General features: G+C 34.8%; 2 protein-coding genes and 1 long non-coding RNA gene across 3 annotated transcripts; 2 read left to right on the top strand and 1 right to left on the bottom strand.

Moving 5' to 3' along the window:
• Positions 1-836: 836 nt before the first annotated feature.
• On the top strand, positions 837-18,145 carry LOC120350479. Its single transcript, XM_039423976.1, has 3 exons — positions 837-1,313; positions 16,474-16,769; positions 18,122-18,145. The coding sequence occupies exons 1-3, from the start codon at positions 1,163-1,165 to the stop codon at positions 18,143-18,145; spliced, it is 471 nt and encodes a 156-aa protein (XP_039279910.1). The 5' UTR covers positions 837-1,162.
• LOC120351014 lies at positions 7,954-9,404 on the bottom strand. The gene is made up of 2 exons (XR_005571159.1): positions 9,133-9,404; positions 7,954-8,340 (listed from the first exon to the last, which is right to left on the bottom strand). It is a non-coding gene; the product is annotated as an uncharacterized LOC120351014 (long non-coding RNA).
• Positions 18,146-18,949: 804 nt separating the features above from the next.
• LOC120351012 (disks large-associated protein 5-like) lies at positions 18,950-24,767 on the top strand. Its single transcript, XM_039426756.1, has 6 exons — positions 18,950-19,106; positions 19,607-20,020; positions 21,344-21,422; positions 22,006-22,252; positions 23,640-23,796; positions 24,623-24,767. Exons 1-6 carry the CDS (start codon positions 18,965-18,967, stop codon positions 24,730-24,732), a joined length of 1,149 nt encoding a protein of 382 aa, XP_039282690.1. The 5' UTR covers positions 18,950-18,964; the 3' UTR covers positions 24,733-24,767.
• Positions 24,768-26,971: the final 2,204 nt, after the last annotated feature.

Here is a 26,971-nt window from a genome sequence, read left to right as displayed (position 1 = left end):
TCCTCACCTATGGTAATAGGGCAAGGAAAGTAATAACTAACCTATAAAATAGATAACCCGAATTGACCACCTTCTCTGATCTGAGCCTATAAATATCTCAGTTTTTTTTTCCAATACAGTTAGATACTAGAAGGAGATTTAAGAAGAAATGATATTAACATTATGTTTTTATAAATTTAATGATTTAAATATTGAAATTTATTGATGGGTGCCACTTCAGAGGAGAGGAGAGTAACATATAGAGTTCCTCAAGGATCTGTGCTTTGGCCACTGTTATTTCTCACACTGATCAACGATCTCAACCTGCAGAATTCTATAGTGAGGTCCACAATTTAATGACAGTATTTGATCTACTTTGGTTTTGCTATCATTGTCTATCATTTGACAAAGCCGGTGGTACTATCCTTTTCTAGATCCACTACGATGCCAATTATGTTTTTCACAGTGTAGAAATATAATTAATTGATGCAGAGAATCGGCATTGTTTTCTTCTATAGTGAGTTCCACGTTATAATGACAGTAGCACTTCAACTTTGGAATTGCTATCCTTGTCTATCATTTGACAAACCTGGTGGTACTTTCCTTTTCTAGCTCCACAACGAAGTAAAATCTGTTTTTGATGATGTAGAAATATAATCAATCAAGGCAGATAATAGGAAACGCTGTTTTTCCACCTTAATTTATTGCCATAATAACGTGGACCTCACTATAGATGTATAATAGGAATAGACCCAGTTTGTCTTTCACTGTTCCACTTTGGGCCGTCCGTAAAAACTGACCATTTTTTTGGCGAGTGGCGGCTTTCAGGGCTATGCAACAGCTAATAGAAAAGAATATAATATAATATAGCAGGCATTGACCTTTTAAATTTTGAACTTCGAAGTTTGTTGGTCAAGTCCGTTTCCGTCCCGTTCACGTTTGGTTTGGTTGGTTCATGGTTTGTCGTGTTTGCTGTTTAGAGCTTTGGTGAAGTTTTCAGTTGTTGTCCTTTGGTTAATTTTAATTATAATATATCTTTCCAAAACAGAAATAATGCCAATAGTGCAATATTCAGTTATTTTAGGCTTTAAATTGATAATTCAATACTTTGAAACTGAAACTAATAATTTAAGTTAGGTACCGTACTGTTTTGTGAGGTTTGATAAAATACTAGTAGTTTAAAATGGATCGTCAAGAAGTTTACAAATTCAATCCAAAAGTTCAAGATTATAAAGACGTTAGACGGGAAGATCTAGTTGAACGACGCAAAAGTAAACGCCAAGATTTCTTGGACCAGAGAAGAGACTATACTGAAGAAACTAAAGAAAACCAAGGTTTGTATGATTTTTGTAAGAATGATCCATATGTTTCTGTGTCTCTATCTTATTCAATAGTAATTGATAATGTTGAAACCCTTTAGATTTTCACTTGCTCATTGTAGAATTATTGACCAAACGAAGTTAGGTCGACGGTTTGGCATTTCTCTTAATGTTTATATGTTGCGCATTTACGGCGAAACGCAGTAATAGATTTTCATGGAATTTGACAGGTATGTTCCTTTTTAAATTGCGCGTCAACGTATATACAAGGTTTTTTGGAAATTTTGCATTTCAAGGATAATATAAAAGGAAAAATCTGGTGTGGTGCACTCACACAACTTTCCTTGCCGTTATATGAGAATTAATCCCTGACGCTAGTGTTCACGCGCATCTTAAGTCTACTATTTAAAGATCTGAGCCAGCTGGTGACAGGACAATAACGCTGGAGACACACGAGGTCTGCCATCTCTCCATAGTGAATGATTTAATAGAATCAACAGTTGCAAACAGTTTGCAATTCAATAAATCACATTTTCTCGAATTTCGAGCTTATTTCCAATTTTAGGTGAAAATGTTACTGAACATTAATTGTAGAGATTTTCATTCTCAATATTTTCCACTTGTAATTTTTTTGTTTAAATTGTATCTGAAACCTGATAATTGGGAAACTAAAATCAAACGTTGCATAGATGAGGCGGAGCTCCTGAAATTTTTACAGATATTTGACTTGTGGCAGTTGATAGGGCTTGTCAATAACTATTCTAGGTATGAATTTGATCAAAATCGTTGGAGCCGTTTTCGAGCAAATCGCGAAAAACCCTGTTTTCGACAACATTTTCACCATTTTAGCCGCCATCTTGAATTGCATTTGATCGAAATTGTTCGTGTCGGATCCTTATAGTGTAAGGACCTTACGTTCCAAATTTCAAGTCAATCCGTTTATTGGGAGATGAGATATTGTGTACACAGACGCACATACACTCATACACACACACACACACACACCACACACCACACACACACACACATACAGACCAATACCCGAAGACCACCTTTTTGGACTTAGGGGTCCTTGAAACGTATAGAAATCTGGAAATTGGGGTACCTTAATTTTTTTCGGAAAGCAATACTTTCCTTACCTATGGTAATAGGACAAGGAAAGTAAAAATCAGACTAGAATTATTCATCATAAATCAGCTGACAAGTGATTACACAGATGTGTAGAGAAGCCAGTCTATTACTGTATTTGTATAAGGTTCTTCCATACCCGTCTGTCCATCGCCATTCTTCTCATCTCCGGAACAGTCTTCCCTCTTCTCCTTCCAATCTCCTCAATTCTGTCCTCATATGAGTACCTCGGTCGTCCTACAGTTCTCCTTCCCTGCACTCTCACATTCACAAACTGTTTCGCTTTTCTACTGTCATCCATCCGCTGTATATGTCCATACCATTTAAGCTGCCTCATTTCTATCCTCACACTTACATCTCTCATGCCAACTTCCTCTCTTATTCTGGTGTTTCGTATTCTATTCCTCCTTGTCTTCCCCAATGTTTTTCTATGACATTTCATTTCCACCGTTCTTATTTTATTTTCATGACATGATCTCATGGGCCAGCTTTCACTCCCGTACAGTAAGATTGGCTCAATTATTGATCTGTATACCTGGTTCTTTATCTTCTTACTGATCTCTTTCTTACCAAATATACAGTCTTTGACGGAATAGTAAACCAGTGAACCTTTCCTTACCCTGTTCAGCACCTCAACATCTATTTTTCCATCCTCAGAGAACCACGCACCCAAATACTCAACACCTGGTCAAGCACCTCTCCATCAACCCTAATTTCCACATTCTCTCCTCCTACCTTTGATACCACCATCACTTTGCTCTTCCTTACATTGAGAACCATTCCTTTTCCTTTCAGTTCTTCTGACCATTCCGTCACAGCTTGCTGGAGTTTTTCTGAAGACTCAGAGATCAAAACAATATCGTCAGCATATAGGAGGGCTCTTGTACCAATTGGCCTCATATTCCAATATCCTACTACCATGTTCTGTGTCCTCCTCTTGCATATCTTGTGTATATCATCCATCGCTAAGATGAATAGAAGAGTACTGAGGCTGTCTCCCTGTTTCACACCCTTCTCCATTTGAAATGCTCTTGATACATCTCCTCCAATTCGTACTTTGGCTGACATTCCTTCATTTACACTTCTGATGGCTTTCACAAGTTTGGGAGGTACTCTTCTATTACTCAACACCTTCCATATCCACTTCCTTGTAATTGTGTCGAATGCAGCCCTCAGATCCAGAAAAGCCAAGTAAACATTCTTCCCTCTCTCAATGAATTTGGAGCATATATTTCGGAGAGATGAAATATGCTCCTGGGTCTGCCTACCTGGTCTGAACGCCACTTGTTCCTCTTCCATATCCTGTTCCACCACCCTGCGTAAGCGTTTCTCCAGAATGACTTCATACCCAGCTGGGACAAACATACAGCTCTATAGTTTTCACAGTCTGAAGTGCAGCCTTTTTTGTGGAGAGGAATGATAATGTTTTCCTTCCATTGTGAAGGAACTCTTTCTTGATGCCATATTAAATTCAACAAAATCAGCAGTTTCCCTGTCAGTATATGCCCTCCCCATTTCATCAATTCTGGAGCAATCCCATCGCCCCCTGCTGCCTTACCGACCTTCATTTTCTTCAAAGATTCTTCAACCTCATCTCTGGTAATATCTGATGTAATCCCCTCAATTTCGTCTAGCATAGGCATATCTTCATTCTGATCATTTTCTTCATCCATATGCTCATTATTCTCCCGGAATTTAACTTCATAGAATCTTCTCCATCTCTCCAATACTTCATCCATCTGTGACACCAATCTTCCATCTTCATTCACTATTGTTCTTACATTCTTTCCAAACTTCCCTCTCAGGTGTTTTACTGTTTTCCAGAAGGCTCGGTCATTATCCTGTCCATGTTGGTCCTGTAGATCTCTACCAAAATCTTCCCATGCCTGTATCTTTGCCAATTTTACACTTCTTTTAGCATCATTCCGTTTCTCCACATACGTTCTGAAATCTTCCTGACTCTTAGAGATCATATATTTCTTATATGCTTTTTTCTTCTCTTTAACCTTTCCCTTCACTTCTTCTGACCACCACCTTGTCTTCTTTTTAAACTTTCCAACTTTCCTCTCACCACATACCTCCTTGGCAGCTCCAGTCACGGCTTCTTTCAAGTCACTCCAGAATTTATCCACATCGGTGTATCTTTCTTCCTGGGTTTGCCAGTTCTCTATACGGGCTGAGAGCTCTGTCTGGTACCTTTCTCTATTCTCCCTGGATCTTAATTCTTCGTGCTTGATTCTCATGTATGCCTTCTTCCTGCCGTCCTTTCTCTCTACAAAGCCTGTGTCTGCCACTAGAAGCCTATGATCAGTATCCAGCTCAGCTCCTCTGATCACCTTGACATCCCTCACAGCATACCTAAGATCTCCTTGATACAATATATAATCAATCATACTTTCTGCTTCTCGACCTTCTCTTACAAATGTGATTTTATGAATTTTTTGTGTGTATGAACCAAGTATTTCCAATGAGAAGATTATGTTGTGATGAATACTCAATCAGACGCTGTCCATTATCATTTTTCACTGTCTCACAGCCATATTTCCCCATACTCCCATGTCCATCTTGCTCATCCTTTCCAATTCTTCCATTGAAATCTCCCATCACTGAGTTTCCTTGATTCTTCAGCTTCACATGTTTCTCTTTCCAGCTGCAACCAAAATTCATCTTTATCTGCCACACTTGCATCCTCAGTAGGTCCATAAACTTGAATGATGCTATTTTTTTCTTCCAGGTCTAGATCCACTCTAATAATTATTCTAGGACTTATTGCTTTCCAGCTTCTGACTCTTGTGTTGGTATCTCCATCCACTACAATCGCCACTCCACCACATGCCCTTCTTCCTTCTGCCATTCCTGAGTATCTCATGACAAAATCATTATCCAAATCACTCTCTCCCACTCCCCTTCTTCTCGTCTCACAAATCCCCAAGACCTTCATCTTATATCTCTCCATTTCTTCCACCATCTCCACTTCCTTTCCTGTAAGCGTTCTTACGTTCCATGTCCCGAATCTGATAAAGTGGCTTGTCCGTTTATTAATCCGTAAATTCCTGTCCCGTCCGAGGCTAGTTGTAGTACTTTGAATCCGATGTAAACCGACGTGTGGGGGATTAGCCCAACGACGTCTTCTTTGGAGCACTTCTTCGTCTGACTCCTATCCTTCGACCTGTCCGGCTTGGGTGGCCCTACTGGTAGTTACACTACCGCCGGTATAGCTCTCCGGGTCATGGGAGTACACAAGCCCCTCCACCACGACCAGGTTTTGTGCTCCCCAGGAGGGGTAGTTTCAATCAAAGACATTAAATAATAGGTATGCATCTTTAAGCTGGGTTTACACCAAAGTTATTAACAAAATGGTTATATCTTAATCCTTATAGATTCTATTAGATTGAATGGAAGTTGACTAACACATATGTTCATCATGTGTATGATAGTTATGTTCAATCTAATATAATCCAAAAGGATTGTGTTATTAACATTTTTTCAATAAATTTGGTCTAATCGCAGCTTTAAGGTCTTTGGTTTCAATATTTTGTTTTGCAGTCATGGTATTATTATGCGTGCCCATCAGTATCAATATTCTCACATTCGAAAAAACCAATTTAATAGGTGAATAAAAATAAACAAATTAACTAAATAATGCTGGAGAAATTATAATATTTTTGATTCTAAAAAATTAATTTTCATCAGATAGAAAGATCATTACGGAACTGGATGAGTTCCGATTTGTATATCATATGAAATACAAATTCAAACGTGAACTGAGTTTGTTAACATTTAAAACAGTTGACATCTGGTACTTGTGGATGAGAATACTGCGTGAGGTCTACTGTTCACAGAACTACTAGTCTAAAAAATTTATATATCACCGAATGCGGCCCCTATAACAAGGTTTCAAGGTTGGGTCGCCGTTAGGGATGGGTATCGAAAGACAAAACATCGATGTTTTTTCACCTTAACATCGATAAGTAAAAAACATCGAACAGTGAACATCGATGTTTTTAAACATCGTTGTATTGCCCTATGTTTTTACGGATGATAATATGAAGACCATTAGACTTATGATTTTTGTAGGTTTCTCTGAACCACGCAGCGTTATTGCGTGATCCATCATCAGTGATATGCGGAAACCACGCGTTCGTGTTAGAAAAAGCAGGTGTTTTCTCTGGCACCAACCTCGCAGCGCGCGATTATATTTTCAGTCATAGACAACATAGATGTCTGACATGTTGCTGTAGCTTTGATGCTGGACGAAGAGGATAATAAAGAAAATCTACTTATGAATTTTGTAAATGAAAACCCTTTGAATTTTTTATTGACAGAGAGGAAGAAGGTTTCTTACAATTTTGATTTCCAGGTATCCGTTGCATAATGAAATCAAGTTTAGGGAATATTTTAGGCTTTCAACACATTTTGTTTTATGAGAAACTATTCCGTGAATAGTAAACCTCGCGCAGTTATGAACCACAGCTGCCTCTAATACTAATACTGTCCATCAGTGTAAATTCTGTCCTGTCCTGTTGTGTCGGCGAGATATCGGTGTGAAAACGGCTAATGGCTGATTTGGCAGTTTGGGTTGGTTTATCAACAATGCTCTTGGATTCAATGCAACATTGGATTCCGTAGTTACTGTTGCATTTTATAATAATAACCAGTGTCGTATCCAGGGGGGATGTATTGTGAAATTTGAAAAATAATATGAAAAATTGAAAAAATAATGAATGAATCAAGTTGAAACTAAGCCTAATACTATGGTGTTGAAGTTTGTATGAAAATTTGAGTCCAAATTATAGTTAGCTATCTAAAATGAATAGGCCTATTCAGGTTACTAAAACATTATTATTTTTTCTAACAATTGAATTACTAGTAAAATTCCATTCCATTCTATTTGTTATTCAATAAAAAAAATCATAGGCCTATGACATTTTCAAAGGGAAATCGAAATAATAATAATTAGTCAACTTGAACAAAAAACCTTGAATGAAATGTTATTTTTCAGTGAAAAAATGTTCAATACCCCCACGCCCCCCAAAAGTTGAGGCTCTTCCTACGTCAATGTTATGATCCCCCCATGATTTTTTCTGGATACGCCCCTGTTAACAACACATCTTATCACTAGAAGATGGTGGAATGAAGGAGGTGGAATGGCGACTACTGGCAAATAGCTACTGCGTGTCACGCATAAGTCTGGGATCCCAGACTTGAGTGCCCGACGCAGAGGGATCACGCATTGCAGAATTGGCAGGAATCACAGAGAATTGCGTGCGTGAAGTCAGAGAACACCAATGTGTGGTTTCCACGTATCACTGATGACGGACCACGCAGTAACACTGTGTAGATCAGAGAAACCTACAAAAATCATAAGTCTAATGGTGTTTAGGGCCGGTTTCCGAGCTCGGGATTTAGCTAAGTCCTAGACTTTAAAAAGTTGGAGTCAGAAAATTGGCATTATGTAAAGTTAAGTAGATAGTATTTAGCAATAACTATTATTGAACAAATAATATTTGTTTAGTATTCAGTAATATTAGTTAGAGTATTCAAGTATTTATTCAAATAATACATGACTCGGCATATTTCAGACGCTTCAAATTTACATTTGTCTTTACAAAACAACTTAATTCAATAAAAAATTGTACTAATAAATTTCATAGAAATAAACAACATTTTGAAATTGTGGAAATTTTTGTAAAATGATTATCATATGGCTGCTATTCAGTTAAGGAGCTGTCAAGATTTCTAGTTGTTTTTGAGCTTTGTGAAGCTTGCTGGCAAGTGCATCTCTTCGCCTTTTTGTCCACCAAATGCGCCATTCTTTTGCTTTGTAGCCAACTGCAAACCCCAGAGCAAATGTGAACAAAAGAACAGTGCTGGTAATCACAGCTTCAGGACTGGGTTTGCCCATACTTCCCACCTGTAAAATAATTGTTTTTCCTCATTAGCAAAATTACAAGTATTATCTTAGTTACTGATCACATCAGGATATCCAAGCAATATTTCAATTTTTGTGATAGGTACCCATATATGAGCTACATGCATGTACATAGGAAACGATACCAATAATTTTGAAATAGAGTGTATCAGCTTTAAGTGCGTTTCAAACCACCGGGAAGCAAACAAGCTTCTTACTTAGCTTACAAGGCTGTTGACACTAGCTGGTGAAACCTTAGCTGGTTAATTTAATGTTTTTGTTATGCATGGTAGCGTCTTGATATTGAGGAAGGAATAAATTGATCCAGTGATCAGCTTGTGGTACCAAGACTATACCAGGTATTTTAGTAATGTAAAGAATAGCTGGTACTAAATTGTCAGTCAATTATTCATTTCCTTACTACATCAATATACAATAGAAAAGGTACAAACTTGTGACATACAATTTGAAATAAATGTTTCAACTGTCTACCTATAACGCATTATATGACAATAAAGCAAGGATAATACATGCAGTACTACACTAGTAGTTGGTAGAGTATCAATCCCTAAATTATGTAATTTTTGAATTGTAATTTACTTTGTTGAGCATCTAGAAAATGTTGATAATGTGTCACTATATAAAGTATTAAAATACATCAAGTATAGAACCGCATAAAAGACTATGACGCTAATATATTATAAATTTAAATAATTATTGTTTGATTATTCTTAATTAAAAAAATATGATAGGTATAGTAAAGTAGGTTTATTTGCTAGTAAATACTGAATTTACCTGTGCAGAACAATATTTTTAAAGTGCAAGGATTGAAAATAGCAGTAGATTCTAAATGAGTTTTTAAAATATTATGGCACATTCAATAAGTGTAATAAACTAGTTGAAAATTTGTCATCAAATCATAACCTAAAAATTGAAATTTAGATTGTTTTGGAATTTGGAAGAGCAATCAGCTGATTGTTCGACTATCGAAATCGTGAGGTGTAGACATATCGATTTCTCTTATCGATTACCACATACCGGTTTTACTTACAAACTACAAACTTGTAGTGCCACCCTGCCACCGCACGGACACAGTATACATACAGTATGGAAACTTGGCTAGTACCCTGACGCCAAAATCCGCCATCTTGTTAGGAAGCGTCGCATTGTAATAGTACACTGAACTCTATACTAACTGGAATGGACTAGCAACACAAAGAAAGTGAGGCAGCTGGTAAAGATAGGCAACCCGCATTGCTGTGGGATTCGTCATTTTGTAACACATTGGCTCTTATGGAAAAATGCATTGCAAAGTTTCAATTTCTATTCTATTTCTATATTGTATGTCTTATGCCATGGAAGCGTTATTTTTCCTTTATTAAGCAGTTCATTTTCAACTTTTTGAGAGCAAAAATAATGAAATAGGTTGAATATTAATAAAGAAAAGATTTTTTTTTAATTTGTGACTGCAGTAGTTTTAGTATTGTCAACTTTTCACAAGCAAGGGAATAACTTTGGGCCAGATTTCAGAGAAGCGTATCATTTATTTATTTAACAAGGACAAATTTAAACTGTCATGAAATGATTGGGAATGAAAAAACAGGCTCATAGTCTTTATTTTTCCAATCCCGAATTTTGTTTGTACCGTAGGCTACACAGTCCAAAGGAGGGCTGTGTTTAATTGAAACTATTAAACACAGTCTTATGTTTATGTTGATAGGATATACTACAGTATTGTTATCATGTAAGAGTATGAGTTTCAGAAATGAAGCAAATAACGAAAAAACATTATATTATATGACTATGAAAAGCAAACAGTAAAATATGCTACATAATTACCAGAGTAAAATGAACAATTTGAAATTAAAAGGTTTCAAAAATCAAATACAATTCAGCTGATAGCAATCTCATATTTTTTTAAAAATAAAAGTAGGTAAATAAAATGAATTATGTGGACTCATGATGATTCAATAACACAGGATTACTGAATATGTAATGATAGCAATATACTAGGTATTCTAATAACATTTCAAATCATGTAAGTGTGAGAGTTTCAGAAATGATGTGAAATCTATGAAGAAACATTTATATTAATTGTATTATAATTATGACCATAAAAATGATAAGCAAACAGTGAAATATGCTAAACAATTATTATAATATTGTAAATTGAACAATTATTTATTTGAAATGGAAAGGTTTCAAAAATTAATCACAATTCAGCTGATATCAATATCTTATTTCTCAAAATAAAAGTAGGTACCTAAAATAAATTATGTCATCTCATAATGATAACACAGAATTATCAATCATTTGTATTTATTCTTTTTTGAATAAGGATTAATTTGTTCTTCAACTATGTTTCTTTATTTTAGATGCTAAAGTAGGTCAAAATTTTCAATTAGCATAGAAACTATCACCGTATACTAGGAATATAACCAAATTTGTTGTTTTATTTTTGGTCAAATAAACTGTTCAATATAGAAAAAAGTATTGGAAATGCATGTAAAACAAAAGGTTTATTCAAATTAATTAATAGACTAAAAATGTTTGACTTACCTGTGAAATGGTATATTTCATTTCCTTTAACATGCCCATTCTTGCAACCAAATGCAACACAATACATCACCATTTCTCGGTTGTATTTTTATTCAATTCTACGCATTTTACAACAAATACATCACAATATTTAAGAGAAAAGGTTGTGATCTAATACTGATAGCCCTAATACTCATTTAAATCCGTTTTTCAACTTTAAAAATGAAAAATCGTACTCAAGAGCTGCAACAACCTGCTTAAATGTATGAGTACGAGAGATAAGGGAATCTGACACGGTAAGTCTGTCTCACTCACTCCGCCTTACACACTTTTGGCTGTAGCTTAGCATTGGACAGCCCGTTCCAGTTAGTATAGAGTTCACTGTAAAGCTGCGTACACATATTCGCGCTCCCAACCAGCACCGAGCACGCTCCTCCCTCGTACCGCCCTCGTACCACAGTCGCACCGCCCACGCACCCATCATGAACGTTATGGAAGATGTTAGATCTTCTCGCGTTCCCCGGTCGAACGACTCTTGCTCGCCGGTCGATCATCAATCGCTCTGCTGGAGTGACGTTCGGTTGCAGAGCAGAGCGAAAGTCTGTACGCACCACCTTAATAGTATTGATGGTAGTTCGGATCACTTTAATGATCCGGATCAATTGATCTCGTTCATTGCCACGAGTCAATCAGAAGACCAGGATTGGAACTTCCTAAGGTCACGTGACGTGTCTAGTATTTGCGTCATGTAAAAGCATTTGTTAGATAGACGTTTGATTACAAGTTTCCATTTTGTACCTATTCTGTGGCACGGATTCTATAGTGAGCTCCACGTTAATGACAGTGGAGAAAGATAGGAGATCAACGTTGCCGATTCTCTGTCTTGTCAATGCCTTTATAATATTTTTCAATAATTTCATAATGAATTTTCATAATTAAGATGAAATATTTTGCTAATTATAATTATTAATTCTACATTGTTGAAAGACAACAGTGCAAAGCGAGAAAGAGATTTCTCAGAAATGATTGAAATTATTAATTATATTTTCAATTGATATAAAATTATTACAGTACGCATTTTGACGCCCAATGATTCTAAGAGAAGTGATATTAAAAAGAAAAACAAATCTTCGCGATGTTTCCAATTTTATCATAAAAGTTAAATTTCCTCTTACTTACTTGATACGGTACTTGAATTATTTGTCCTTGACCGGGGGGATGTTATTCTAAATCCAATTCTGACGTTGAATTTGAAATTTGAGAAAGTTGCAATTTTACACGAATTGGCAATCTTGTAATTTCTTTGGATGGAGGGCCAAGTCTCAATTTATTTTACACAAACTATAAGCCCGGTTGCACAAAATCCGGTCAAGTTTTAACTGTGATTTCAGGAAAAACCAATCAGAGAAGGCCTTTCTGATAAGACAGCTATTCCGATTGGTTCTCGTGGAATTGATCATGATTAAAATTTAACCAGCTTTTGTGCAACCGGCACTAAGTTATTACATTGTTGTCAGTTTCGAAGGATTAGCTGAACAAACATGGCGGAAAGTTGAAATTTTTAACCTGGACTTTAGGCATCTTTTTAGCCCAATTAATACAGTAATAACTAATAAATTAAATGTTCATATAAAAAGTATGCACAATCCTGATTGCTTATTATAACACCTAAACTAGAGACTGCTCTTTAGTAGGCCTATAGGCTACAGTATGGCCTGCAGAAACCAACATTTAGGCCGGTTGCAGACGAACGACTATCGCATGTGGGATGTGGGAGCAACTATTTTCCTTCTGTGGTACCACAAACGCAGCGCATATGGAATGCATTGGCATGCATGGCAGTGGCACTGATACTTCCACATGGCGTTGCGCGCTGTGGTAGCAATTATTTTCCTTGCGACTGTGGTACCACTGTTTTGATCACCTCGCTTCCCCAAGCTTTTGTACCACAATCGCACTAATGAGCGTTTTCTCAAATGTAGTGTGAAAGACACTCTGCGTTAGGCCGGTTGCAGACGAACCACAATCGAATGTGGGATGTGGGACCGACATACCACTGAACAATACAACTAACGCAGAGAGTTTTTCACACTCCTTGTGCTAAATATGTGGGTGTGGTTTGAAAGTATCATTTTTTGGTTTCTCGCATACATCTCAAAACCAATACTTCTTAAGGACATTATTATTTCATAAAATCTTGAAGGTTATAGATTTTTCTATGTTTTATTTTGAACTTTTCTCTTATTCCTCATAGTTTCCGAGATTTACGCTCTTGGAAGGTGTGACATTTAAATGAAAAAGTTCCAATTGAACTGCAGAATCATAAACTGTGTTCCTGACATTCCCTTCATATTTTTGTAAAATTATCTATTGTTGCAAAACTCAAGTAATCACACTCAACCATAAAACTGCTGCAACAGTCATAGGGATATGAGTAAAATAGTGAAATTATGCATGCACCACATTGGAAAGAATTCAATGCTCTTTAAAATTATGATCAGCACGGATTTTCTCCATCAATCTTTGAAAATCTGTGGCGTACAAAAGATAAAATTTGAAATAGAAGGGAAAAGGGTTTTCAATATCACACATTCAAGAGCTTATATATGGTATCTCGAAAACTATGAAAGATATGGGAAAACTAGAGCTTACAGAAGTCCGAAATCAGTCGCACAGTTGGTTTGAAAGCTACATAACTGATAGAGAACAGGCAGTTCAAATAATGGGAGTTGAGAGTAGCCTAAATCCTATTGATTACGTTGTGGTACAAGGAAGCACATTGGAAACATTATTATTCCTAATTTATATTAATAATTTGGCGAAACTACCTCTCACTGGCAATCTATTTTTATTTGCTGATGATACAGCGCTACATGTTACAGGCAGAATTAAAGAGGAAATGTATGAAAAAGCATCCCTTCGATCAGAACATCTTGACACTCAATATAGGAAAATCCGAATTTATTGAAGTCTCACTGCGAAAAAGTCAGGAGCCTCCTATTGATTCAATAGCTTTACATTCTTGCTCAAGTCCTAATAATATCCAATGCCATTGCGAGTCCATTGAGAGAGTTAGCTGTTATAAATATAATTATAGTTGATGATAAATTAAAGTGGTCAGAACATATAACCGAATTGAAAAACAAAATACGCAGATCTATCTACACTTTCTTAAATTTACGTCAATTTCTATCGAAAGATGATTTAAGAAATGTATATTTTGCTTATGTTCAATCTGTTATAACTGACGGAATTTTAGCCTATGGAGGAGCGTATAAATCAATTCTGAATCCTTCAGTCATCACTCAAAAACGCATAATAACAACAGCTCTTAGTAAACCCATTCGCACTCCGACTAATGAAATATATGATGAGTTTAATGTCCTTCACATTCGACAACTGTATGTCAGAAGCTTACTCCTTTTCATTCGTGTAAACAGTGATAATATGTTTAAAAAATAAATCACAATCACGCAACACGCTCAGCAAATTCCATTGGCATTGAAATTCCGAGACTTATTAAAACTCATTCAACAACAAACAGTCACTATATTGCACACATTTTATACAGAAATATTCCTTCCACTCTTCGTAATGCCCATAACTGTTCACCTTATGCGTATAAAAAACACATCAAAATATGGTTGAGGGAGATTGGTAGAGAAAACATAGAAGCCATAATTTATTCAAATTACCTATAACTTATTATCAACTTAGGATCCCGTAATCTGCACGTAGTGTGAATGTACCTTTACTATAACAATGTCTTATCCATGTAATATATAGTGAGCCAGAACAAACATCATCAAACTTTGTTATTAAAAAGTTGTAGTTGTCAAATTATATTACAGTTTTCATCTGTCCATTTAGTTCTTCTTTCTTCTTTAACGCTTCATGTATACATTGTTTATAATATGTATACATGTATACATGTTTATACTTTTTCAGTGACAGGTTCTTCATTGGGTTGCATCATAGCCACCTCTAATACAAGGCCGTGGCCTACGATATTGCAACGTCGCAGTGTAGGCCTAGAATCTAATACATGATTGGTGAAAAAGATTTTTATAAATACCAGCTGACGTTTCTCATCAATCATGTATTAGATTCTTGGCCTACACTGCGACGTTGCAATATCGAAGGCCGCAGCCTTGTATTAGAGGTGGCTATGGTTGCATCAATGCTCTCGAGGTGTATCATCCTCTCAGTAATTTTTCTATAATAATTAAACTCATTATCATTCAAGAATTAACTATTCAAGGATTCAGTATTAAAAAATTACTTTATCCTTCTCAAACCACAAAATTTTTTATTCTAAATAAAGAACAGACTCCTCTCCACACACAGGCTTAAGCCTTCGTGGACGAGATGCATGTTAATTTTTCTTTTCTTTTCACTTAATATCATAAGGATTATTATGTCTTTATTGTACAATACTTATTCTGATCATGTGCGATAGATTACAACCTACAAGTGTACATGTTGATTCATTTGAAATTGTACTAACTGTGAAGTATATTCAATTGTGTATTTATTTCATGCAATAAATGAATTTGAATATTGAAGTTAGGTTTTTATGGGATAATAATGTATTCAAGGCCCATAGATTTCAACCGGTTGTGTCTTTGTCGGTGGCGAGGAAGTGACGTGCCCCGTTCTTGTACGTCACGAGTGACAAAAGCCGCGCGGCTCGAGTAGTCGATAAGGAATTGCACCTTAATGCAAAACAAAAAGTATACTTTTCTGAGAAGTAACAATACTACAAACATTACTGTTTTGTGTATGTAGTCTCAATTTTACATGGTTTCTAATTTGCCAGTCTGAAAATCTTCTTGTGATATTGAGAACGGTAGTAAATATTCACAATCAGGATTTACTACAAAACATTTTATCGGGATCATTCCTTCAATATACCGCACTAATTTAAATTTATAAAGATAGGTAGTTATTATTTTAAGATTGGTAGTAAATTATTCAACAATTATTCCATTTACTCACGTACATGAATACTCCATAATGATGAAATAATGTAAATAAATTGGTAAAATCTCTGTTGGATGTTATTTTATATTAATTAAAACTAATTGGAAATAATCACTCCCACTGGTATTAAGGAAAGTATGTCTAATGATTAAATTTGAAATTTCCTAAAACAACTTTGGAAAAACTACTAGGCCTACTTTTCAAAAAGCATGAAATTATGACAAAATATTTTTAAAAATGCTCTATTTTGTAGAATAGTTGAGAACTTTCTGACTTTTTATTATTGATTCCTAGGCTACTCCGCTACTACTTCGGACATATGACGTCCATCTTCAGCCTTGAAGTAACCTGAATATTCACTGTTATTTACTAGACTGCTATGTTGTCAAGAAAAGTGTTAAAATTCATTCATTAGCTAACAGCTTGTAACGTAATGAATTGTAAAAATGTATAATATTTTGAATTTCTTGTCGATTTTTCCGCTATTTACATGTAGATAATTCACAAGGATAATATACTGTATACAGGTACCGATGTAGGTACTATAGGTACTTTATAGGTATATAGTATCTACCCTTGATCCATTTATATTTTATGTTTTCTAAACTTTTTTAGGAGATTCGCAAGCTGGCATCCCTAAAGGGAAACAAACCAGAAGTGTTCTTCTTCAGAAGTGGAAAGAAGAACACCGGAAAAATGTGGAGAAAAAAGTGAAAAAACCTTTCGTGGTAGGAGTGGTCAGACACAATGCTGCATCGCCAATGTTCCTCCCTCTACCCCCTCTCAGGGAGGTGAGGCGAACGTCAAAAGCTCAAGTGATCAGGCCTCAAGACACCCCCACCCCCGCCACCACCCATCACCAAAATGCGGCGGTGTATTGCTTCGGACGACAGAAGCCCACTGAACATAAGGTTTGTAATTTCAATATCATTCTATTTCTAAAATAATTATTCCAATTATCAGGCTATTGAATTATTGAAAAGAAAAATGTATTATATTTAAACCTCAAAGAATAAATTTGAGGTTTAAAGATACAATTGTGAGGTTCTATGGTAACAAAAAAAACCTCTAGAATAATCCTCATGCTCAGAATATTCAAGCATTGCTGATGGCGCTGATGCTACAATATTCAACAATGTACAGTTTATTTTAATTTACTATAAGATCTGTACATTAAAAAAATTCCATGAAATTAAGTTATCATATCTTGCTCCGCTCTAAATTCCATTATATAATCCAGTATTTGAAAAAATCCCTCCAGTTAGAAAGCTCTACCTGGTCTCAGGTTGTTGAGCACAAAATAACGTTCAGAGGTATTTTTAATGACATTAAAATATTGACAATTAAAAATGGAAATTCATTAAGATTTCTTTTTTCCGAAAATTTGACTCGTTTTAAAAAAATTGTAACTCAGCAGATCAATTTTATTAAAAATATTGCTAGCTAAATAAAGGCAAAAGTGTTTTCTCTTTTCAATGGCTCGATCTGGCGAAAATCACAGATAACTGTTGAAGAAACCGAAAATCCTAGGTTTTTGGGGCAACCTGTTAAAAGCTCCAGGGCTGAAGGTCAACTTTTTGTATCAAGTTGTGCAATAACCTACTACAGAATCGTTTCATGAAAAACTCAACTTGCACGATGTTTTTCCCAGCAAAAAGTACCTAGTGGCTAGTCTAAATAAAATGTAGTTTTAATTCTTGAATTATAACATTTTGGCCCAGTTGCAAAAAAGCCGTTCAAATTTTAATCGTGATTAATTCCACGAGAACCAATCACGGTTAAAATTCAACCGGCTGTTGTGCAACCGGGCCTGAGAATGTAAAATATGAATGTCTTCCATTCAATAGAATTAACGAAACTCGATTGGGTTTCTGCTAAATTTCAAATTTAAATTGATAGCCTCAAACAAAACACTGTACCTCCTTGTAATTTGTATTAAAATCCAGTTCAATTTTTCTTCTTTGAAAAATTTTTAAAATATCTTGTCCCACTCCCTTTAGATCGACACATTAAGCTGTCAGTCCCAGATGCCTAAAACAGTTGTGAAGTCATGTCAGAGGCCTTGAAATTGATAGCCTGGTCACTCGAATCAATTCATTTATTTTAGGGTTGTATCTTGTGATAACAACATAATGTGAGAATAAATACTGGATTATACTTCAATACTTTCTTCATACTCGTGTTTCGACATAAGCTTAATCATTTGGTTTCTAGCGTTTCTATGATTCAATTATTACTTATACATATCGATTTGCATTTCCAGTTTGAAGTGTCCAATAGTGATTGACCATCCTCAAAACTTAAATATCTCTGAACCCTATAGATGGCTTTATGAAATCTAACCATGCTCTGGTCCCTTAGGTGGCGATGTACTATTGTGCTGTATTTTGATTTCCGTTTATCTCTTGATTCTTAACGTTTCTCCACTACCTCTTGTTATATATTGCGATTTCAGCGTGTATTCTAATCTAATGCTCATTACATTGAAACATGATCTCTTCAATTATGTGATACCTTAGATAACATAGCAAATACGACCTTCCACATTGTAATCAATAACGTAACTCAATCTGCAATGAGGATTGTTCATTTCATCAATAAACCTGTCTATTAACTTAATATGGTACGGGATAAGAGATACACGAATGACTAATTGTTACTTATGAGCTGATTTACTTGCAATTTTACATTGAAAGATGCTGAATTTACCGAGCATTGATGAAGGCTTATTTTTATTGCTATTAATCAATTAATTCTATTTTAATAATTGAAACAAATTAATTCAATTTATGATTCAAAGTTTACGTAATTCTAAAAGCCCACCCAAACAGAGCTTTCTTCAAGAGTGATTTCGTAATTGAATTGGTAGCACGCGCGACTCATGAATGAAAGGTTGCGGGTTCGAGACCAATCAAACTCTTTTTTCTGGTTGGAAATTTTAAACTCTGTTGAGGATCATCCACGTAATTTTGACAATAAATATTCCTTTTTTTTTGTTTCCTGGACATATGTAAGGAGATTGCATTTTACAACACTAAATTTTCCCCAGAGCAAAGCACGGGTTACCTGCTAGCATATTATAGAAGTTTAATTCAGTATCTTATTCATGTTGCGTGTTCTTCGCAGGCCTGAAGCAAGTGGAGTATCTGCTGTCAAACAAAATCCGATAGCCACTCAAAAGAAAACTGCGAAAGAAAACACGGCTCCAGTAGAGAAACGTCTCACAAGAGCTATGACGGCAGCAAAAGGTGAGAAGACGCTATTCATCTAAAAAATAAGCATGGAAAAAGAATATAATAAAATATAGGAGGCAGTATGCCAAAAGACAAACCTGTGAATTGACAATGCCAGAAGTCCAGCAACGAGTAAAAAATCATTGATTAGATAACTAATTGACAATCAAACGAAATGTTTCACTTGACAGCATACTCTATTGGATGATATTTTGCAATTTATAAGTTGTAATAGAGTATGCCTTTATTGTTTCAAATTGATAGTATAATGTTATAATTGCCATAGTACTACATGTATTTAATACTTTGCCAGTTGTACTTTGTCAAAATGTACTACTGGTCAATCAATTTTAAATTCAAACCGAAATACCTACTCCTCATGATCATTTACTCGATCATTGAAGAGCAGAAAAGTTATCAACTAGATCTTTCTGAGAAATTCACATTACTGATACTGAAAATAGCGGATGAACAGTAGATACGTTTTTCTCTTCTAATTCTATGAATATTTACAGGAACTGGCCAGCAGAAAAAATCGCCAACGAAGAAAACGGTGGCGATAAAAGTGAACGAGCCCTCTACGTCGAAGGCGAACGCTTCATCAAGAAAGCCGAGAGAACGGCCAGAATCCAATACATCGAAATTGAGAAGATCATCTAGAAAAACGAGAGTAGCATTTGAAGAGGATCATGACACCAATGAAATGAAGACACCTGAAAAAAGAAGAATAAAACAAAAGATTGTTCCAACTCCTGCAGTGTTAAGGGATAGTAACAAGGAGCCCTCTACGTCGAAACTGAGAATATCATCTAGAAAAACGAGAGTGGCTATTTTTGTTGATGATCATGACAATGAAGAAATTAAAACACCTCAAGTCAGTAGAAGCATGAAAAATCGTGTGCGCACTCCTGCTGTGAAGTCAAATGAAGGTATGTAGGATAACTAAAAATTTCATGATTATATCAATGTTTAATTTATTCACACATATCAATCAATTTTTGTACTTTTGGCTCTATAGCAAAAAAAAAAAAAAATGAAACATATAACTTATTTTTTATGATTTCAGTGAATAGACCCAAAACAAAAAGAAATTGCTCATCTTCCATTTTTTACTTTCCTTGCCCTAATACCATAGGTAAAGAAAGTATTGCTTTCCGAAAAAATTAAGGTACCCCAATTTGTAAAATTCCATACGTTCCAAGTTCCCCTGAGTCCAAAAAAGTGGTTTTTGGGTATTGGTCTGTATGTGTGTGTGTGCATCTGTGTACAAGATATCTCATCTCCCAATTAACGGAATGACTTGAAATTTGGAACTCAAGGTCCTTACAATATAAGGATCCGACACGAACAATTTCGATCAAATTCAATTAAAGATGGCGGCTAAAATGGAGAAAATTTTGTCAAAAACAGGGTTTTTCGCGATTTTCTCGAAAACGGCTCCAATGATTTTGATCAAATTCATACCTAAATTAGTCATTGATAAGCTCTATCAACTGCTATACGTCCCATATCTGTAAAAATTTCAGGAGCTCCGCCCCATCTATGCAAAGTTTGATTTTAGATTCCCTATTATCAGGCTTCAGATACAATTTAAACAAAAAATTCCAAGTGGAAAAGATTTAGCATGAAAATCTCTACAATTAATGTTCAGTAACATTTTCACCTAAAATTGAAAATAAGCTCGAAATTCGAGAAAATGTGATTATTTCAATTGCAAACTGTTGTCAACTGTTGATTCTATTAAATCATTCACTATGAAGAGATTGCAGACTCCGTGTGTCTCCAGCGTTATTCTCCTGTCACCAGCTGGCTAAGATCTTTGAATAGTAGACTTGAGATGTGCGTGCACACTAGCGTCAGGTGATCAATTTTCATAACGGCAAGGAAAGTTGTGTGAGTGCGCCACACCAGATTTTTAAAGATTTATATGTTAAAACCAACGAATTTTTTATCGGCATTATCATTTTTATAGTTGATGTAATAGTCTGTATTTCTACACAACATACATTACAAGCTGAAACAAATAGAAAATATCCACTGAAAAATGTAATTTTCCCCTTGGTTTGTTTGTGATCTGCCGTTTTTCAAAGAAGTTGTGAAGTTGTAAATTCTTGCAAATGGAAAGCAACAGTCGTTTCACTGGAAACTTTGTTACTCTTTAAATTCAAGCGCAATGCATTTGTCATTGCATTCTAGTGATTAGTCTTTGCCAATAACAATAACAATATATATTTGCTTTTGGATTGTTGCAGATGAAGAAGCACTTGAAGCTATGGAAACAGATTCTAATGAGTGCGCAGTGAACTCGACTAAAGGAGCGCAAGAGTTTTAGTGAGTACAGTATCCAATATAAAGACAAGTCAATTTAGTAAAAACATAATCATAATATTAATATTTTATTCACTCAAGGGTGATACTTTTTGGGCAAAATTCAGGCTTGTTTCAACGAATTCAACAAATCAAATAGAGTTCACATTCTCAAGTACAGTGGAAGAAATATTTTTTACCAGAAACAACCAATTTTGAAATTTATGAATGTTTCATTACCAATTTATTCCGTCACAAATTTGCTTTGCTTTGAATTATGTATGACAATAAAGTCATAAGTATCTATGAATGCCTATATTTCGAATATTAATAAATACACCAAATGGGGTAATTATAGATAATTTTGTCAACATTGATTTTTTTTGCTAGAGTTCTAATGGCAAGTTTCTCATCGCCCGACCATTTGTAATCAAATCATGTACATTAAGTTGGATCAAACAAATTTTGTATTAATTTTCAATAGCCTTATATAAATAATAAGGCCATGTGCAATAATTAGGAAATGTTTCACTTGTGACTTGTACAGAATATTTGATCAAGTAAATAAATATTCCTGTTACTTATTATTATTTTATTATATTTCTAGTGGTAATCTTGAGAGAGAGAGCGATTTGTTGCTGAAGTGCTGTGACAGATGGTCCAAGCCGGCCTTCACAGAGCTTGTGCCTCAAGAGGTGTCGGACGAAATAGACTCAACGGTGGGCCAGGCGCGCCTACTGGTCAGCGACAAATTCCAGCAATTCAAACATCTGATTCAGCGCTTTGAAGAAGGCTCCCAACCGCCAGTCACTGCTCAAGATCTCCATGGCTTCTGGGACATGATTTACATTCAGGTTTGTAATTTCATCTAACGTATATTAAGGCATGGAAAAACACAAAAGTCTTTTTAAAGTTGAATGAAAAAGACTAAGAAATTGTCAATTAAAAGTCAAAGTCAATTGTCTTTTTAAAGTCAGAACTGATCTCTCACCTGCTGTATCATCTGCCCTCGGTGATTTATTTTTCTTATCACTTATTCAACGATTTACCTGACCATCTTTAAGCTTAATAATCTTGTATTTTACCCTACTATTTGAAGATTATTTGATGTTTCAGAATTCTTTCGTCAGATTAAGGCTGAGCAAAGGCTAATGAACTCGTTGTAAACTGTCCCCTATCTGAACAAGTTCAAATGTTTTGCCGAGCTCGATGAAACCGGGTATTAGTTAAAACTTTAAAACACAAGTCAGGTCCAATCTATTCGGAATTATACTGACCAAAAATTTCCGCCCAGTGCAAGTCATTAATTTGGTCATGAGATATTAAGGCTGTGCAAAGGCTAAAAAAACCTTTTACTGGTGACATTTTTTAATGTTTTTCGATTTGTATACAATCAAGCTATCAAAATGAAATTGTTTTCTCAATATTTTTTTTCTCCAATCATTACTCAAAGTTTAAATTTTTGGGACAGGTCATTCATTTCAAATTCGGTAAGAAATAAATCCATTAAATTTTGATGATAAATTCTCCATTGTATTGTTGATAGAATAAAACAAAAATTTTCTGATATCAATTTTTGAGAAAATTATTCAATTTTCATTTTGATAGCTTCATAGTATAAAAATCGAAAAACTTTGAAAAATGTCACCAGTAGAAAGTTTTTTTAGCCTTTGCGCAGCCTTAATATCTCATGACCAAATTAATGACATGCACTGGGCGGAAATTTTTGGTCAGTATAATTCCAAATAGATTGGACCTGACTCGTGTTTTAAAGTTTTAACTAATACCCAGTTTCATCGAGCTCGGTCAAAACATTTCAACTTGTTCAAATAGGGGACAGTTTACAACGAGTGCACTAACATGATTTCTATGGCAATGCTACTATCGATAACTCCAGTGCACTTTTATAAAGCGTATCCAGTTTGATTATGTTCAAATATCTTGACCAGCCTGGTGAAGCCGGTCATGAGTATTATGAAATGAGTAAGAAAGCCTGAGAATCGTACACTAATGATCAGGGTCAAACATTATTGTTGGCCCTTTTACAGTCATGTACATGTTGATCAAAGTTAGTAGACAGATTGAATTACAGTTAGTAGATTGTAACTTTAATTCAATAGATTTTCTGTCTACTAACGTTGCATGTTGATATCTTGAGTTGGTCTTTGCTAATGGGCCCATTCATATATACAATTTCAAATTCATTATCTTTTGATTAATTGCTTTGTCTAATATTTTCAGGTTGACAAAATGAAAGAAAGATTCGATCAACTGACTGAATTGAAAAATTGTAATTGGCAAAAGAAAACCGAGCAAGTTGTTGCTAAGAAAAGGGTAGCTTCCAAGCCAAAAGCAGTCAAGCCAGTTGTAAAATCTAGATTTCAGGAGTTTATGGCTAGTAAGTATAGAAATAATTTGAACAATAATTATATGACAGCACCAAAAGTTGAAAGGAAAAAATTGCATGAATAAGAATCATTCAAATTCGAAAAATTGTCATTTTTATCATATTCATTTCATAATGAACGCATTATAATAATAAAGAAGAATCAATAGATTTTCAACCCCAATCTTGAGCTTTACTCCAGTTTTAACTCTACATAAATAAATAAGTATCAAACATCCGTCTCATGTATCTATTATTAATGGGTCTTGGGAAGTCAAGTGAAATTCATAGTTAAGTATTTCTATTGCTTTTTCAATTTTAGAAGTGTGGGAATGATTGTAAATTTAATTCAAAATAAAAGTAATAAACATAAATTATAACAAAACAGCAATACTTCTCTAACTTTGGACTTTTATTAAGCCTTCTACTTATAATGTAATTGAATATATTATTATTAACTTGAAAAAATAAATATAATTATTTTACTCTTGTTTAATTAATGTTTTATTTGGATTTGAGGAGTCTTAATCATGTAGTTCACTTTTTGCCCTCTCAGAGCCAGGTGAATGTCTGGTTCAGATTGATAATTTCCATCAAGCTAATCTTCAATCATGTGAAATATTTTTAAACTTTCATCAAAAATATGTTTGATATATATCTCTCTTAAACAATATTACAAGAAACTTATTTGAGAGCAACGTCCAAGTCTCCAAAAATACAGTTTTACTCTGGCAATATTGTAATAGATAATATATTTTATTAAAATGTACTAAGGATTCCTTTTTCTGTATATTTAATAATGTTCGCCATAAGTTCAATTAAACATTTCATTTTTCAGAGAAGAAAATGAAAAACACCAAAAAAAGCTGTGATTCACAGAATGTGACTCCCAATAAAGAATCCCAGTCAAACACAGGTAATTCGTTAATTTTATTCATTATATTATAGTCAATACCCCATAATCGTCATTGTATATTCCTAAATAATGATGCCATAATATACAGTGTGGCAAAGGGGGACGGGAAATTTTGAACATTACTGTTGGCAGTATAGTCCAGTCAAGGAAAGGTTGTTGAGGGAAAAGTTTGGAAGACAATCTTTGACCCCGCAGTTCTGTTCAGGGTAGTAAGGAGGTAAACATATCAAAAGGAGTGGTTCAGAGATACCACGTTTTGGTTTCTGGCATATAACTCAGAACCACTATGTATATTATGGACATAATATAAACATATCAAAAGGAGTGGTTCAGAGATACCACATTTTGGTTTCTGGCATATAACTCAGAACAACTATGTATATTATGGACATAACTGTTATATACAAAATTGAAGCTTACATAATTTCCTACAATATTCATCCAACAACTTTCTTTATAATATATTGTCCATAGTTTTCAAGTTATCCGATCTTGAAGGTCTGACATTTTTGAAAACAACACGTTTGCTTCCATTTTTTTGCTATTTTTGCTCTTATAACTTTTTCAAAATCAATGGAAAAATACATGCTGATTATGAGCTTATAGAGCATTGAATTCTCTTCAATTTTATGTATAATTTCACATTTTTACGCACTTTCCTATGACTGTTACACCAGCTATAGTATTGAGTGAGAAATCTCTAGTTTCAACAATAGACCATTATTTGACAAAGGAATTTGGAGGAATGTTTTGAACCCAATTTTTGACTTTGCAGCTTAGTTGGGAGGGGAATATATCAAAAGTCCCCATCCCTACCTAATGTGCTAAAGGGATGAGGGTGGTTTTAATTTTGCATTTTTGAGCTTTTTGCTTCCATGCTTAAATCTTGGGAAAAATTCCTTCAACCGACATGACCAACTATTCAAGAATGAAGCTTGATAAATTCTCTACAATTTTTGTTCTGTAGAGTTTTGTGATATTCCCAACAGTTTTCGAGATATTCGCTTTTGAAGGTGTGGAATTGTTGAAATAGCAGGTTTTTATCCAATTTTTTGCTTTTTTAGGGCTTATAACTCTCCAATAATGCATTAAAAATAATTTCTCATAGTAGTTTTGTAGAACATTAAATTCTCTTTAATTAATGTATTATTTCACTATTCCAAGTTTTCCTTTCATTGTTATAGCAGCTCTAATGTAAGTGGTGATATTTTCAATGCTGTACCTAGTGGTTTGTGAGGGTTGAGCCTCCATTTAACACCAAGGTCAAGGTCAAATTCAAGGTCAAGGTTGAGAGATGTTATCTCAACCACCACCCCGCCCCAACTGAATTCTCTGTTGGAATGAGCCCTGTATTTATAGGCCAGGGAGGAGATGTTTACAGCAAGAATTTCTATTAAACACTGAGGAAAATATTTTTATTAGGGGGTGTGGCCTAATTAAATTCCCTCCCCCATACCCCTAAGAGGTGTGGCCTAATTCAATTTCCCCCTTCCTAAGAGGTGTGGCCTAATACCATTATTATTTCCCACTAGGTATACAACCAACAGTCAAGGTCAAATTCAAGGTCAAGGTCAATGATGATCCCCACTTGTATGAAAATGTGAACCTAGTTTTTTTATTACAAAAATAACGAAGAACCTGTTGATGTTATAAAAAATACAGGAATAACTTTTTTAGTAAATTTAATAACAAATCGATGAACATATCATTTATCAAGATTTAATGAATATGAGGTGAGATATGACATCTTTAGTGATTGGAGATCTCAGATTTCTTCAAGCAGAGATCGGAGATTGGAGATTAACAAAGATTTGATACTGTATGAATCAATCAATAAATAGATAAATAAATAAATATATATACATGTTAAAAAAGTACTTAATAAAAATGATTAAGAAGAAAATACCATTGTTGAAGAAAATAAAAAGAAAGAAGGTTGTGTCTGGATCTGGAATAATTGGATCTATATTGAACAAAGCAATTGACTTACTACCTGTTGAACTTCATATCCCTGGCTACAATTTTTGTGGCCCTGGCACAAAACTTGAAAAAAGATTGAAGAGAGGTGATAAAGGAATAAATAAACTTGATGATGCATGCCGGGAACATGATATAGCTTATAGCAATCCTAATCAGAATAGAACAGAAGCTGATAAGAAACTAGCTGCCCTGGCTTGGGAAAGAGTCAAATCACCCGATGCTAGCCTTGGAGAGCGCTCATCAGCATACTTGGTAACAAACTTATTGAATGCCAAGACTAAATTTGGTGGT

The sequence above is a fragment of the Nilaparvata lugens genome, chromosome 1 (genome assembly GCF_014356525.2).
Source record: "Nilaparvata lugens isolate BPH chromosome 1, ASM1435652v1, whole genome shotgun sequence".
Lineage (NCBI taxonomy): Eukaryota > Metazoa > Arthropoda > Insecta > Hemiptera > Delphacidae > Nilaparvata > Nilaparvata lugens.
Note: the sequence above shows the minus strand (reverse complement) of the source record. Positions and strands in the feature narration are given on the sequence as shown.